This window comes from Myotis yumanensis, unplaced genomic scaffold, assembly GCF_028538775.1.
Source record: "Myotis yumanensis isolate MYYU_CA2020_CCGP unplaced genomic scaffold, mMyoYum1.0.hap1 SCAF_10, whole genome shotgun sequence".
In the NCBI taxonomy this organism is placed as follows: domain Eukaryota; kingdom Metazoa; phylum Chordata; class Mammalia; order Chiroptera; family Vespertilionidae; genus Myotis; species Myotis yumanensis.
Window position 1 is genome coordinate 43,701,346 of NW_027223761.1, and position 16,264 is coordinate 43,717,609.

A 16,264-nucleotide genomic window follows, 5' to 3' on the forward strand; every position below is an offset into this window, starting at 1 on the left:
CAACATCCAGGCAAGAGATGGTGGAGGCGGGGCTGCGTGGGTGATAGAAACAGATGGGTCCAATAGATTCCTAGGACAGACGCCAGGGCTTGGTGATGGGATGTAGGTCAAGGGATTAGGGACAGCTGGGTGGGTAAAGAGGCACAGTAGTCCTGAGTGTCCTGAGCCATCTGGAGAGAACATCTGGAAGCACTCAGGTAGGCATTGCTACCAGTACTAGCCTGGGCCAGGGTGGGTGGGAGTGGGGGGACATGTTCCAGGGAGAGGGCTCAGGGCACTGCTGGGCTGCTCCAGGGCACGGGCAAGGTGGAAGGAAAGCGGGAAAGTGCAGTACCCCGGACGGGGAATGGGAGACGGTGGGGCACAAGGCCAGGTGCTGCTGCTGCTGTGGCGTCAGGAAGAATGCAGGGTCCGTGTTAGTAGACCAGGGATGTGGCTGGCGTCATCTCAAGGGCATGGCGAGAGCAGGGCCAGGCTGAGTGGGCTGAGCTCCCTGCAGCAGCCTGACTGTGCCAGGCCATGGGTGGTGAGACCTTAAGACTCCAGGGAGAGAGCTAACAGGAAAGAGGCCCCGGAGTGTGGAGGGGACTCCTGTGGGCCTTTCTACTGGGCAGCAGCCTTGCAGGGCCTGGCCTGGCTGCTTCAGAGAAAGCTCTGCCCTTCAGGGGAGGCTGGTGGACATGCCTTGAGATTCCAGCTCTCCCCACGTCCTCTCTCGGGGCTTCCCAGTGGGCAGGACAGGAAGGGCACCTCTGAGGAGCCAGGGGACAAAGCTCTAGGAGAGGGAAGGAAGGAGATGGAGGCTGGACATTAGGAGGAACTGTCTGGAGCACCAAAGGCTGTCAGACTGGGACGGTGTCCGTTGTGGGGGGCTGGCAGGCATCACCGTGCAGCCAAGGACGGTTCCTCCTATTTGCCAGCTGTTGGCTGTATCTCAGGATCTAGCTTTTCAGTGTCTCTTCAGCCACCCAACTCCGTTCCACCTGGGACTCAGCCCCACTGGGTGAGGGTGAGGCCATGCCTTCTAGATGTCCTCGCCTGGGGTGAGGACATCCAGGATCAGCCAGGGTGGAGACTGAGAAAGGGCTCCCCAGGCCAGGTAAGGGGCACTCCCACTTTGGTGCCAGGACCTGGGGGAACAAACACTGCTTCCCTCCAGACCCCTATTGTCTGATGCCAGAAGGTAAGAGAGGTGTGGCTGGGCGTTTCTTTACCTGTCCTTCGGGGACTTTGAGGCCAGCTCCCAGGGGCGAAGAGGACCTGAGGTCAAGGGAGGGGTGTGTCTGATGCTCCTGGTCTTCAGGAGCTCCTTCCCCCAAACGCAGATGTATCAGACCCAGATTTTAGGGTCTTTTCTGGGCTGAATGATCACAGTTCCTTTGCTTGCAAATACAGTGGGGCCTTGACTTAAGAGTTTAATTCATTCCGAGACTGAGCTGCTAAGGAGCTCGTTAACTCAAATTACTCTATCAACTGAATGCAAAAAATCGGCTGAGAGACATCTGGTATCTCAAAAAACTCGTTAGTCGGGACACTCGTAAGTCAAGGCCCCACTGTATAACTCCCCTATGAGAAAGTCCTTGCTCTTCCATTCCCAAGTAGAGGCAGCACCCCATCCTCGCCCTCACCCCTGGAAGCTCTCCTGGCTTGTCCCCTCCAAGTCCTGATGGCCTTGCCAGCTATTGAGCTCCAGGCTGGCTCAGGCCACTGGCAGGGATGGGACCTGGAGGACAGGGTGGGGTCAGAATGTGGGTGCTGGGCCGTTCTCTGCCTCCCTGCCTGCTCTGGGCCCTGGAGCCAAGTTCCTGGGGGAAATCCCCTTCCTGCCCTGGAGAGCTGCTGTGACAGCCTGGCACTGGCTGTGGGCAGAGGTGCCCTCCCCTCCCACACCTGAGCTGCTCACCAGGTGAGCACAGGAGGGGAAGCTGGGGATGGTGCTATGGCGGCAGAGTGAGGCTGTGGAAAAGGCTGAAGAGGTGTCTGGGTTGTAATTACAGCCCAGTGTGAGCCAGGTCAGTTAGCCAACCTGGGCCTGTTTTCTCTCCAGTGGAAGAGGTTGAGTGTTTGGAGGCTAGGAGAGCATAGATTTGTGGGGGGCCAGGCCCTGGAAGGAAATGGTGGCCACAATGACCAGGAGGTGAAGCCCCGACCTGGACTGGGGTAGTGGCTTTGTCCAGAGGAGAGACAAGTGAGATGTTTAGGATGCAAAACTGCCAGCACTTGAACATTTGGACGGTGACCACGTACCTTCCTTGGTTTCCCACCTGACAGACTGGCCCTTTAAGCAAGTCAGGCATCGCCTCCTCTGTGGTGGTGCCTGGAATGTGGAGCCGACTACGTGAGTTCACTTCTGCCCTCCCCAGCTGTCACCTTGGTCAGGGTACTTACCCCCGAGCCATCCCTCCCGAGGACAGGCCTAACAACAGGACTCACTTCCCATCATGTTGTGAGGATTCTGAGAGTTACCAGGCATCACGTGCGGCACCAGCCACGTAAGTGAGCACACAGATGTCAGCCTTCATCATCCCTGGCTTCCCTGTGCTTCTGTAGGACACACCTTTGTCCAGGTGCTGATGGCCACTACCCAGCCCCTCAGCGGTGAGTCCAGGGCAGCCCCTGTGCCTGCAGGGAGATGCAGCACAGGTGTGGCCTGCCTGTGAGAACAAGTTTAGGACCAACTTGGGAAGAAGCCAGGGACTCACTGGCCAGGAGGTGGTCTGTGTCCCCTGCCCCAATAACCACCAGCCTGGTCACCCCCAACTTTTTTGGGAAACTTTTTTTTAATAGTTATTGAATGTTCTACAGCTTACAGTAAATATCATAGTTACAAATTCTTGGCTTCAATCTTTCAGAATGATCACTATCTGATCAAAACAAAACAAAATCCCAAAAGAATCCAAAACAAAACCAAACCAGATTTACACTTCATATACACAAGTGAGGCCATGGGGCTTTCCCATCTTTGCACTCCAGGCTGTGTTTGAAAACACCTATAAGTTCTTTGATCAACTACTTGGAAGACACTGGTCAAAGGTTTATTATTATTATTTTAAATGTTTTTCCTTTTAAAATGTGAATTCCAATAAAATTTAAAAATCAGATTCCAACCTGTAGATTAAAATGAATTAAAAAATACAAAATCATATACAATACTCTCACAGGGATGTTACATGCCATGAGAACAGGTGATATGAAACAGGAGAGGGGGACAGGCGCTGGGCCTTTAAAGGTCATTACAACTCCAAGTTGCTAGAGGCCTGGTCTGGCCTCCCCTTGGTGAGGAGAAGCTCAAGTCCCACCCTAGATGCACACAATCTGCTGACCCGAGAAGGTGGTCTCTGGGCAGTCCCACTCTTCCCGATTCTCAGGCTGGAGGAGAAGGCTGGAGCCTGAAGATGCTGGTCTTGCTGGGGTCCAGCTCAAAGATGATTTCACCCATTTGACTCCCAGGGGCTGGTACTTATCTGCAAAGCTGTTCTATCTGTTCTCTCCGGGAAGGAAAACACCCCTGTACCAGGAGCTGGAATGGGTATGAGTCTCACCGCCATGCAAGGAGCCTAGGGACTACGGATGCAGCCACAGGAGAGTGAGCGCTCTAGTTTCCCTTCAGGCTTTGGGACAGCCAGTCCTAACTCCTGTGTGTCTCACTTGGCCACTGGGCTGAACGCAACAGCATGCAAGACAGAAAGTACCCACCAAAGAAGCTGAGTGAGTGGGATCGAGTCTGGTTCGGGCGAGGTTGGCTATGGAATGTTGAAGCTGGCCTGCCAGAAATTTTGACGGCTGGGCCCTGGAACCAAGTAATGCCTAATTTCAGAAATGAGTTCTCTAGGAGAGGGGAACATGGGCAGGTGAAGGACAGATCCTGCAGCAGCCTGGCCTGCCCATGGAGCCTGAGCTCTCAGGGGCTCAGGTGTGGAATCTAATGTTAGCCTGGCTGAGTTTCTACTGTGATCCTGCTTCCCGCCTGCCCACTCCACTGCCTGACCTAACCCCTCTGGATTGCTAAGCTTGGCATGTGGCTGAACACCACATCCCCTGCAGTGATGTGGTAGAATGCAGGATGGAAAAGCAGAGCTGCCACACACTTTCAACTGCAATTGAGGAGAAATGCCATGGTGAGATCCAAGTTATTCTAGTCAGAGTGCTGTGCCCAAGACCCATGCCTTCTCGGCCCTCCCTCTCGGGCCATGGAGCAGAGCTGAGGAATCTGACATGCAGGGCTCCAGGCCTGGCTAAGCCAGGGCCTTGCTAAGACTGGCCTAGTCCTGTCTGCACACCACCACCAGAACTTGGTGACCAAGAGGCCGGCCCTACTTTATGTCCGATTCACTTCTGGAGGCCACGCAGAACAAAGCAAGCTCCTCCAAAGAAGCACCCCCAGACCTCTAGAAGTAAATACCTCAAACTTGGAACAATTTGGGTGGCCAGAGGTAAGAGTTGGGATAAGGAGTCAGGACTCTGCACCGTCTCTAGGTCCTGGTCCTCACCCCTGGGACAGACAGGAAGCCATCCCTTCCTCACCCCTGCCACTCAGACCCGCAGGTGCCAGCAGGAAGAGCAGAGGATCTGAAGAGTTCAAGTGTTGGCTCTTTCTCTTGAGCTCTGTGACCTTTGGCAAGTCTTAAGACTTCTGAAACTTAGTTTTAAGATGGGTAATTTGGCAATCAATGTCAAAGTACTTTGTACATGAAAACACTCTGGACAGGTGTATGTCCTTGTTCAGTATTTAGGGAAGGGGATATCACTTTAGGATCATTACCAGGAGAGAGAGAGGAGCAGCAATTGTCCTGTCTCATGGGGAAGACATTTTTAAAACATTCTCAAAATGTGGCAGATTGGGGGCACTCCAGCTTCCCAGGCCCCAGGCTACTGAGAGGGAGTCAAATAGAAGGGAGGTGGGGGTAAAAGGGTTGGCTGGTGACTGGAACCATCTATATACCCCCAATGCTGGCCACCAAGCTGTGGTACTGGGGAGAGGCAGTGGAGGGGGTGGAGAGGGATTTACACGCGGGGCCAGCACTGCAGTTCATTGTCATGTTAGCCTGGCCAGGCTTGTGGATCTCCATCAGAGCAAGAGAGCGAGGCTCCAACACTCGTACTATAAAGGGGTGCTGGGCCTGGGCTCTTCAGACTACAGCCTTTCTGTGCCTTCGTTATGCCTTGGGGCCTGTCTTTGATCTTGAGTTACATACTAGGGCTAAGAGAGGGTGCAGAGCATAGATGCATCAGTCTGCAAGCCTGTGTATAAGTCAAACTGGAGGGAGAGAGAAAGCAGATAGACAAGTCACTTTGCTTTTCTGAGTTTGTTTCCTAAGTCAAATGGGAGGAATAATCTATTTCACAGGATTAAATCAGAGGATGGATGTGAAATTGTTCTGTGAACTGCAAGGTACTAGACATTAGTTTTTACTTATTGGTGTAGAAAGAACGAAAGTAACAAGGTCATTCCTAAGTCTCCTTTTTTTTCCTTCCTCTCTGGTTCTACTGCAGCCCATCTGGATGCAGCAGGTTCAGAAAGCCTGTCAGGATGCCAGTGTTCTGTTCACTTTGGGCAAGTTCCCTTTCCTTCTAGAACCAGCCTCCTCATTTGTCTAGTGGGTATAATAACTCTGACCATGTCTCTCTGTCTCAGGGCCAGTAAATTAAAGGCTGTGAAGTGCTCTGAAATCTATGAAGCACCTGATAGATAAATGCCAAGGTTTCCTGTTACTATTATTATTATTTTGGCATTTTCCAAATATGTATGACATAATCTAAAACCATCTTCACCCTTACAAACCAAAGAGGAGGAGGAGGTATTTGCAAAAAATGGATTAACACTGGGAAACTTGGTTGTTTTAAAATGAAACTTCAGCACCCGGGACAGACCATTCAGAACAGCTGGGTTTCTCCTTACTGGTCCTCCAGGTCCCTGGCAGGCCAAGAAGGTTGGCCCCAACTTCTGACTCTGGGCTGAGGATGCTGATGGGCTTTGCCCTCCTGGCCCAAGGGTTTCTGATTTTTTTTCCTGATTTAGGGAGTGATGGGAGGTAGAGATAGGGATATGTCCACATTTGCATGAATTTAAATTGAAAAAGTTATTTAAAAGTCCCAAGTATTATCAATGATCCCACTCTGTACAGTAAATGTCCTTGCCCCCACTAGGGGGGCTGCTGGCCCAGCCAAGTGCTAGGTGCAGGGGAGCAAACCAGGCTCCTAGCTGAGACTAGCAGGGCCTCCTGACCCAGGGACCCCTCTTCTCCCAGGCCTCATCCTGGTCCTCCTCTTCTCTCAGGATGAGGCGCTACTGTCCTAAATGCATGGACCCTCCTTTCAGACAGCACACCTGCTCATTCTCCTAGGGCTGGAGTCAGGTACAGGACATAAGTTCCAGGTGTCTTCACAGAATTTCCAAATGCTATTTCTTCATTTGCAATTTCTGTTCCTGTCATCTGCTCCCAAGTAACCTCTGCCCAGTCTTCCCCCTGCCTTTGGAGTCTAGGGAGGAAAAGAACAGAAACAAAAACCCAGACAGATACTGTTCCAGAGCTCACCAGATGTGGGCACTGCTGACTTAATTTTTACAAAACCAAGCCAATCCATCCCTAGGTAAATTTTTGTGAGCAACATGCCCCTAGGTAGAAAGGCTGCATTTAATGCTAATTTACTGCAAGATCTAGGAAAGTCCTTTCCTCTTTTCCAGGCCTCAGCTTCCTCATCAGTCAAATAGGGGAATGGATGAGATGATTGCTAAGGTCCCTTCAGTTCCATGAGTCTATGAAATGTTTATTGCTATTGCTTTTCCTTCACTATTCTGACCTTCAGAGCTGCCAGCACCCATCTGGAATGTGGTTCCTTCACTTTGGCCATGAGTGGCTAAAGGTAACCAAGAGCCTGGCCTGCCTGCCAGCCCCAAGGACAGATGGGTGAGCTCTGGCACTGGGAAGGGCAGAAGGAAGGGAGAGAAATGCCATAGGTTCCCACGCTAATCAGGAGCTGGCTCCTCATCAGAGTGGGTCCATGGGGGCTCAGGGGCCAAGGTCTGGGTTACACAGGGCACCTGGCCGTCCAAGGCTTTGGGAGGCTGGGAGCCCACCACCCTGCAGCTGCTTGGCAGGTCTGAGGTCAAAATCACCTTCTGAGGAAGTGCCAGGTCAGTTTACATTACTGTGCAAATCAGAGGGTCTAGGCCCAGGCAATCTAGCCAGAGGCCTTACAAACCAAAGCCAGCAGGCAAGCACCTCTCTCCCTCTTCCCTCGCACAGTGCTCCCCACACCCCCAAGTTCTCCCCCAAAAATCTGTTTTTCCCAGGTTCTCACCTGGGGTATTAAGCTGCTATGAACACTCCTACCTAATCAGGTGTTTTGTTCTTGATCTGTTGCGATGGTTCTCAGAAGACATTTCATTTGTGTCAGGACATGGTAATGTCCTAAACTAATCTTGAGAAAAATAAAAAAAGGAAACAATCCCCCAAAGATGGAGCCTGCTCAACAGCTCTGAGTTCCCACCCTGGACCCAAGGGCTACATCTGTTAGGCTTTTCAAAGGAAATCGGAAATCGTGCCTTCAGCTGAACCACTGCAATAACCCCCACTCTCTACCTGCCGCTAGACCGGGATCCCCGGGGAATGGACGCTTGGGGAAGGAAAGAAGAAGAGCAGAGAGGAAGTGCCTGGTCAGGTAGGAGGAGGGGTGAAGCTGGAAGGGCCGTGGCTAAGAGGAGGGTAGTGGGGAGAGGCAGGAGATTAGAAAAAGCAGCTTTTACATAAACCAAAAATAAAAATCAAAACCGCTAAAGATGCATAAAGTGACCCTTGCACTTCCGTTGTTGTCTCTTCTTGCAAATAGAGGTGGTGCTGCTAGGGAACTGCTCCAGCACCTGTAAGACTTGAGTAGTTGCATACAATGTGTGACTCCAGATCTGGGGAGGAAGGGGAGAGCAGTTAGTGACAGTGGTGTTCCCAAGGCCACTTAGGAAGCCAGGAGACCCCTCCCCGCCCCTGGGGAGCCCTCTGTGCTGTCCCAGCAGAGCTGCCTGCTTCCTGTCCAGTGCAACAGCCTTTGGAGGATGTGGAGGGCAGAGCTGCTGACACCCCTGTCCCCTGCGGTTCACTGGCACTGCCTCAGAAGCTGCCGAAGGCAAGAGGAATGGAGGGTGGGGGTGGGGAGGGGGCGGGGGGTTGGCACTAGTCAGAGCCAACATCTGATTAAGATTTCAGTTGAAGAATGGTGCCCACAGTTCAAAGTGTGAAGACCGTATGGTAAAGAGTCTAGAATTTAGTACTAGAGGACTGGAGTTCAAGTCCCTGCTTCATTGTTACTGGTTAGGGATGCTGAACTATGTAGTTGTCTGTACAACAGAGCTGATGGGATATGAGATAACATGTTAAGTACTTAGAATATATGTAAAGTGACACCATTATTAAGAGTGATATTACTGAACTGAAGCATGAAAGCAACTGGTAACTGTCCCTGCCCCACGACACCTGGGATTCTAAAGCAGTCCTAGTGTTCACTCACCCGCCTACCTCTCCCTTCCCGGACTCCACTCACTTGGATGGGCTGCAGGCTTTACCAGTGTGGTGGCACATAGCTGTACGCAGGGGTCCCTTGGGCCCTGTATGTTGGCATGGAGACAGGGTGTGCCCCAATCGCGGTGTGCTGGGGTGCAGTCAGCAGGGTACCTGAGCACCAGAGAGAGAGGAGCAAAGCTGATGAGGCCATCCCAGGGCCCTGGGATGGAGAGAATGAGGCCATGGTCTTTCACACAGCTGCTCCCCGCCTGGGGCCCCTCCTCCCCGCCAGCTCATGAACGACCAGCCCTTCCCCACCTGGCCTTAGGAAAAGCTTTCTGATGCTCCAGGGCAGAGCCCATCCCTTCTCCAGTGGCCTCCTCTCTGCATGCTCCTGTCACTGCAGAAATACCTGAGGGGTAACTTGCTTATGTGGTTGTGCTTCCCACTAACCTAGTTGTTCCTAAGGGCAGGGCTCTGGTCTGAGCTATTGGTACCTGGTACCCAGGAACTGAACAAGGCTGGCACCGAGCAGCATTCAAAAGCTCCCTGATGTGATCTGGGGAATGAGAGGCCTCAACAACCATTTCCACTTGGGGCAGAATAAAATCCCAAACTCTTACCTCCCACCCACTCGACCCCTTGTACTCTCTTCCCTCAGAAGGTGACAGCTGATTCTTTAGAAGTTGGGACTCTAAAAATCAGGCATAGCCCTCTTGTCTTCTCATCTCTTCTCTGGAGTATCAACTCCTCCTGACTTCCCTAAACATGCTCTTCCTCTGGCTTCTCTTCCACCCCATCCTCCAGGTCCCTGGGGGGGCGGGGGGGGGGGGGTGTCTAATTTCTGGAGTAAGCTAGAAATGGAGAACGGTCATTCTGGACTCCTGCTTCTCCCATGCATTACAACTAATTATGAGACAGGTCCTTATGCTCCTGCCTGCTAAGTAACATTCCCCATGCTCTCCTTCCTGGAGCCATTGTTGTCATCAGAGTCCTCATGTCATCATCTCTCCTCTGAACTACAGCCTCCCCCTGTCCTGCGTGCTTCAAGCCCCCACATCTAATTCTGCCTCTACCTTGCAGCCAGAGGGGATGTTTCAAGCCCATCTCTCCTCTGCCTAAGCCCCTTCTCCGATACCTATAGGTATTCTTCCCCACTTTATCTCTGCCGATTGCTCCAGCCACCCCTCTAACTTCACACCACTATTTTCTAAGTGCTTTAGGCCATTTCCATTCTGTGAACATGCCATACTCATGGTCTTTCCGCTTGGACTGCCCTTTGCTCTTTCATTTCTCTGGCTAGCGCACGTTCACCCTTAAAGGCCTAGTTCAATATGCCCTCCTCGTGAGATCGTCCTCATCCCTGCAGACGGATTTACTAGTAGAGGGTCCTGCCTCTATTTCCCAGAAGCCCCGGCACAGGGTTTCTCCTATGATGCTACGTCGATTCCATGACTGTGTTCCACTCTGTCACGAGTTCCTGGAGGAGAGGGATGAATGGACGCTGACACAGAGATGGCCCTCACCTGCTGACATCGCCATGGTAGTGCCAGCCACCATGCCCATGGCCACGCCGTTGGTCCTGGGGGCAGCTACAGGTGCCGGGTAGATGGCGGAGGGAATGCTGTTGGGCTGGACGACCGTGGTGTGGTGGATGACGTGGGGCTGGGCAGCGTACACCGGCTGTGTGTAGTAGGCTCCCTGGGGGAGAAAAGGCTGAGGTCACACAGGCTTTTAAAGGTGGGAGGGGTGTGGAGAGGAGGGGGGAAGCCTATTCTTCCCAGGCCCCCAGGGAAGCACAGACCAGGGACACAGGGTATGGGCCCCACTTGGGGCTCTGCTTCTGTTTCACTACATGATTACGGACAATGCAGTGCTGGGCTAAGCTTCTGGTCTGAAAAGTAAGGCTCCAACCCTGTCCTGCCTCGTTCCTAGGGCGGCGAGGATGATCTAGTGGGGTAATGGCTCTACTTCTGTAACACTGATTTGGCATTTTAAAATGTTTGTATTTTATTGCAATGTGCTCTATACGCTGCCTAACATGTAAAGGCAGGGGCTGCAACCAATGAGTGAAGAGGACGTGGGCGTGCCAGTAAATGCCAGGGCCCTGTGCCACACACGTGAAGGCCTAGTGCAGTGGTTCCCAACGTGAAGCAGACGCCCCACAGGGGGGCAATTTGAGAATGAGTTATTAACAGTGAATTTTTGGCATTTCTTATGGTTCTAGAGGCCTCATATACAGGATATAAATATGTATTGTGACATATATACACTTCAGTTCTCGATTGTTTTGAAGCTTTATTTGCTGTTTTTCCATATCACTTCATATTATTATTTTTTAAACAATTTCTTAGTGATTTCTTCCTCAGTACTTCAACTGTCCTTTCGTTCTTTTTTCTCTTTGATGGATGCCATGTTCTTTGGAAGCTTGTTTAGACCAAGTTAATGGCCTTTCAGGCTTCCTCCACGTGAATAGGAGTTCACTTTTTGGATAATAAGAATTATATGTTGGGGGCGGGGGGGGGGGGGCATCAGGATTTTAGAGACGCTTAGGTGGGGCATGGCCAAATAAAGGTTGGGAACCCCTGGACCAGTGGGAGCGTCACACCGGTGCGAGTGCTGCCATTTTCCTGGAAGAAGGTCACAGGTGCAGAGCATTTCCCTAGATATCTCTTACCACCCATTCCCTTTAGGAACAAGGTTGAGGACGGAGACCATAGTCTAAGGTGACTTTCAAATGCCTGGACCACATGGCTGCTTCCTCCTGCCACAGCCCACAGGCCTGCTGACCTTGTGGGGAGTAGGCAGGGGGCCCCTGGATCATCTTAATCCAGAGCTTCTCAAATGTTTCTACTAAATGACAAGAGCTTCAGAATGTGGTTTGTGACCCCAGAGGTCTGAGAGCAGAGTGCAAAGCAGCCTACCATAAACAAGAAACATTTATCTCAAGCCTATTGTCCTTTTTTAAAGTTTTGCTTTTTACTCTAAATATAGCTGTTTTTTATATTTAAAAAGCATTCTCCTTATTATTTAAACCTCATGTCAGCCCAGCCAGGTGGCTCAGTGGTTGAGCATCGACCCATAAACCAAGAAGTCACCAGTTCACTTCCCAGTCAGGGCACATGCCTGGGTTGTGGGCTTGATCCCCACTAGGAAGCATGTAGGAGGCAGCCAATAAATAGATGTTTCTCTCTCATCGATGTTTCCATCTCTATATCCCTCTCCCTTCCCCTCTCTCTAAAATCAATAAAAACATTTTTTTAAAAAGAGCCTCATGTAAAATTGTCACTCCAGAAAAATGTGCCCTGAGTGTGTTAAAGTCTCAGTCACTGTAGCATTGCCATCCCCTCAGAACACAACATTCTGTAGCTCAAGGAGCCCAGATGGGGCATTGCGGCACACAGAGTGATTTGTCCAAGGTCATACAGCCAACTGGTGGCAGAGCCTGGGCATTAATATGTCCTCCCCACTCAAGCTCACAGACTTTATCAAGGAAGAGTGGATGTGGGGGGTAGGGAGAAATGTCCAAGACATAAGGGTTCTCATCCTGACTCACCCAATAGGTGACCTCTCTGGGTCTTGGATTCCCCATCTATATCTATCTATCTATCTATCTATCTATCTATGCCTAAGCGACCATCACAACTGAACGGATGACCGAATAGGCTGCTTGGGGTGACTAGACTGGTAGGGGGGGTTAGTGAGGGGCGACCAAACGACTGAGCAGCAGGCTGCCTGAGGTGACCAGGCCCATAGGGGAGGGCAGTTGGGGATGACCAGGCTGGTGGGGGGGGGGGGGGGGGGGGGGCAATGAGGGGCAACCAGGCCGGCATGGGGGGCACTATGGGGTGACCACGCCGGCGCGGGAGCAGTTAGGGGCTTCCAGGCAGGCGGGGGGAGGCAGTTGGGGGCAACTAGGCCGGCAGGGGGGGCAGTTAGGGGTAATCAGACAGGTAAGCAGTTAGGAGCCAGTGGTCCCAGATTGTGAGAGGGATGTCCAACTGCTGGTGTAGGCCTGATCAGACATCCCCCAAAGGGTCCCGGATTGGAGAGGGTGCAGGCTGGGCTGAGGGGGACCCCCCCCCCCCCCCGCACGAATTTCATACGCCGGGCCTCTAGTGTGTGTGTGTGCATGTGTGTATATGTATGTGTATGTGTATGTATATATATATATATATCCAGCAACCAAACAATGGAACGACCAGAATGACTAGTTGACCAGTTGGTATGACGCGCACTGACCACCAGGAGGCTTAATGCAGGAGCTGCCCCCTGGTGGTCAGTGTGCTCCCACAGCAGGAGCAGCTGCTCAGAGGGCAGGTCCACAGCTGCTCCGCTGACCAGGATGAGCAGCGCTCCCACAGTGTGCCGATCCCTCCCACAGTGTGCCGATCCCCACAGGCCATACCCCCGCCAGTGCACAAATCCATGTACCGGCCTCTAGTTTGTATATAAAAAAGCAGTTGAGCTAGATCTCCAAGAGCCCTTGCCCATCTTGCATTCTGGGCTCCGTTAATCTAAGTGACTTTGTGTGTCACTCCCGGGGGCTGAGGTGGAGTGAGGGAATGTATAAACTGCAGGGATATTGTTTCTGTGACACAACAATGACAGCTGGGCAGAGCCAGGAGCTCTCCTTCCTTTTCTTTCTTACCTGCACCCACCCACCCACTCAGGCTGGTGGCTCCTTTACCTGGAGAAGAGGTGGGCCCAGGCTTCCACATGCACCTACCTGGGCATACAGATTCTGCTGAGGATAGGCACTTCTGATGGGATACATGGCCGTCTGATAGGGGTTGGGTGATGGGGAGTAGGGGGGTGGAGCAGTATTGCTCTGGGTCGGTGGGACCTTGTATGGTGTCCCCGCAGTATATCCTGTACCAAGGCAATAAGAAAGACTTCCAATTAGTTGGCAGAACAGCATTGCTGGAAGGTAGCAGGTTCCAGTCACGACTCCCTAGACAAGAATGGGCTGAATCCAGGCTGGAAACACAGATGAGAACAGACAGAGAGCAGGGCTCCACTCAGAGAGCACTGTTCCCAGAGGCAGCTCCCTCAGTCCTGGTGCACAGGAATGCATGTGTAATTCTGGCATCTTTTACTTCTCTGGATCTTAGGGCTCTCATCTATAAAATAACAGATGGAAGTAATGATCTCTTAAAGGACCCTGGTAGCTCCAATGGTCTGGGATTCTGAGCTACCTGCCGTGAGAGGCAGGTGCACACAGATGGGGGACCCTCAACCTGCTCACTTCTTTTTTATACATAAATGCATAATAGTATAACTTTTTGTTGTTGTTAATTTAAATTCTTGATTGTTTAATGTATTACATAACCTGCCCACTCTTTATTGCATTCTCTAGCTTGCTGCTTTTCTGTCTCCTCACTAAACACCCAGGGTATTTTCTGCTGTTTCTTTCTTGATTTCCCCCTTTCTCTTATTTCTTTTTCCCATTGTATCTCTCTCCCTCCACCATAGTCCCCTTCCTCCGTGCCAAGTTTTAAGGTGAAAACTCCATACAGCCCAGCTGGCATGGCTCAGTGGTTGAGCATCGACCTATGAACCAGGAGGTCATGGTTCAATTCCCGGTCAGGGCATATGCGCAGTGTGGGCCATGCAAGAGGCAGCTGATCAATGATTCTCTCTCATCATTAATGTTTCTCTCTCTCTCTCTCTCTCTCTCTCTCTCTCTCTCTCTCTCTCTCTCCCTTCCTCCCTGAAATCAATAAAAAATAAAAGTAAAAATAAAAACCTCCATACAAACACCATTCAAAGATCCTCACCTTCGGAGATGCTGAAAAACTTTGCTCTACAGAGCTGGTGTTTCCTCTCCCCCTGGGGCACGGGGCAGGGCCACCTCTGCCTGAAGGCCTGAAGTCAGGGGTCACAAAGGTTCACAGTAATTTGGAACCCAGGCCATGTGGGTAACTCAGCAGGGTAGACAAAAGCTGGGGGGAGGCTGAGAGGTCAGACCCTAAGAAACTCACCATCGCCCAAACTGCTGCCCCTGACTCTTTGGAGAAGAGACTCAGATTCTATGTTCACAGGACACACTTGAAACACGCATCACTCAGGAACGAGAATCACAAATGAATGACTGGACCGAACTCAAGGATCTACATGAGAAGATCCTGGGGCTTAGAGAAGGCAGGTCTTTATAGGAAGCTCTCCTCCTTTCTGAGCTGAAGGGACAGTGCCACATCGTCACAAATCTCGCTCAGTCCACATCACAGCTCTGGCTTGGTGCCCCCAATCTCAGATGAGTTGGCGGGATCTGGGAGGTGCTGTTTAGTTGCTACAACGGCACCATAAAATATGTCCTGTCCTCTTCCCGGAGTCATGTCATTTATCTTTCCTCCTGGAGATCCACAGTTTGTTCCATGAGAAACCAATTTTGTGGTCAAATACACTTGGGAAATAAGTAGCAAAGAAGATGGAGGGGAAAGAATACATGAAAGAGAAAGGAGCATTGATAAGAACTGGAAACTAACTAGAAGGGGTGGTGTGAGCCAGCTGAGGGAGAAGTCTACAGCAGATTCCTCCAAGTTTCTAGATTGTGGAGCTAATCATGGAAGTGGTCATAGGAGAAGCAGATATGTGGGGAAAACAGGGAGTTTATAGTAGCTCTGCAGACTTCTAGAAGCCATCTGAGGGGTACTTCAGCTTGGAGACAGACATTATCTTCTATAAAACAAGGTAGCTGGGCACATCCCAAGAGTACACAAGGGACTGTGGTTCTGAGGGATCTTAATCATTATTTTGCAAGAAAGAAAGAAAGCAGCAATGAAAAATAGAGATAAAAAGATTGGTTTTTTTCATCCCATGACCCTGAGAAGTTTTAAAATGACAAGATGAACTGTGAATCTCTAAAATAGGGATATGCAGGAGATTTTCCCAAATTTATTTTACCGCAGAATCTTTTATTCATACTATTACATTTAAATCAGGCAAACTGCAATTTTTGGTAATCATAGTCTGTTTTGGTAAATAAAGTTTACAGTAACACAGCCATGCCATTCATTTACGTAGACTATGGCTGCTTTCCTGCTACAGTGGTAGTTATAAAAGAAACCATATGGCCTGAAAAATCTAAAATATTTATTATCTTGCTGAGTCATGATTTAAAAGTGCAAAACAAGGTATGGGGAGTCCTGCCAGAGTGGAGAGCATCTCTCTTCCACATTAGGGCAAGACACCCCCGAACCCCAAGGTGCCTGTCTATGAAAGCTATCCAGCAGAGTAGTGGTTGTTAGTCTAGAGCAGCAGTTCTCAACCTGTGGGTCGCGACCCCTTTGGGGGTTGAACGACCCTTTCACAGGGGTTGCCTAAGACCATCGGAAAACGCATATATAATTACATATTGTTTTTGTGATTAATCACTATGCTTTAATTATGTTCAATTTGTAACAATGAAAATACATCCTGCATATCAGATATTTACATTACGATTCCTAACAGTAGAAAATGACAGTTATGAAGTAGCAATGAAAATAATTTTATGGTTGGGGGTCACCACAACATGAGGAACTGTATTAAAGGGTCACGGCATTAGGAAGGTTGAGAAACACTGGTCTAGAGGCAGAGAGATTGCCTGGGTCCAAATCCCAGCCCTGCTACTTAACAGTTGTAGAATATATCAGTCTCCTCATCTGTAAAACAGGGGGGGGAGGGGGGGGGGGAGGTGTAATAACAGAACCTACTTGTAGGGTTACTGTGGTAAGTACATTAATAAGGGCAAAGCCCTTAGAATAGTGCCCAATACATTAAAAGCA

At 50.6% G+C, this 16,264-nt stretch overlaps 1 protein-coding gene across 4 annotated transcripts in view; it reads right to left on the reverse strand.

Moving 5' to 3' along the window:
- Positions 1–3,019: 3,019 nt before the first annotated feature.
- Positions 3,020–16,264, reverse strand: part of FAM168A (family with sequence similarity 168 member A) — a 176,956-nt gene continuing 163,711 nt past the window's right edge. For all 4 annotated transcript variants that reach the window (XM_070425594.1, XM_070425593.1, XM_070425591.1 and 1 more), the window contains 4 exons: positions 13,225–13,367; positions 10,022–10,196; positions 8,536–8,666; positions 3,020–7,903 (listed from right to left, as the gene is read on the reverse strand). In XM_070425594.1, coding sequence (XP_070281695.1) covers positions 8,554–8,666; positions 10,022–10,196; positions 13,225–13,367 — 431 coding nt within the window. In that variant the 3' untranslated portion in view covers positions 3,020–7,903; positions 8,536–8,553. The remainder of the gene's footprint in view (positions 7,904–8,535; positions 8,667–10,021; positions 10,197–13,224; positions 13,368–16,264) is intronic.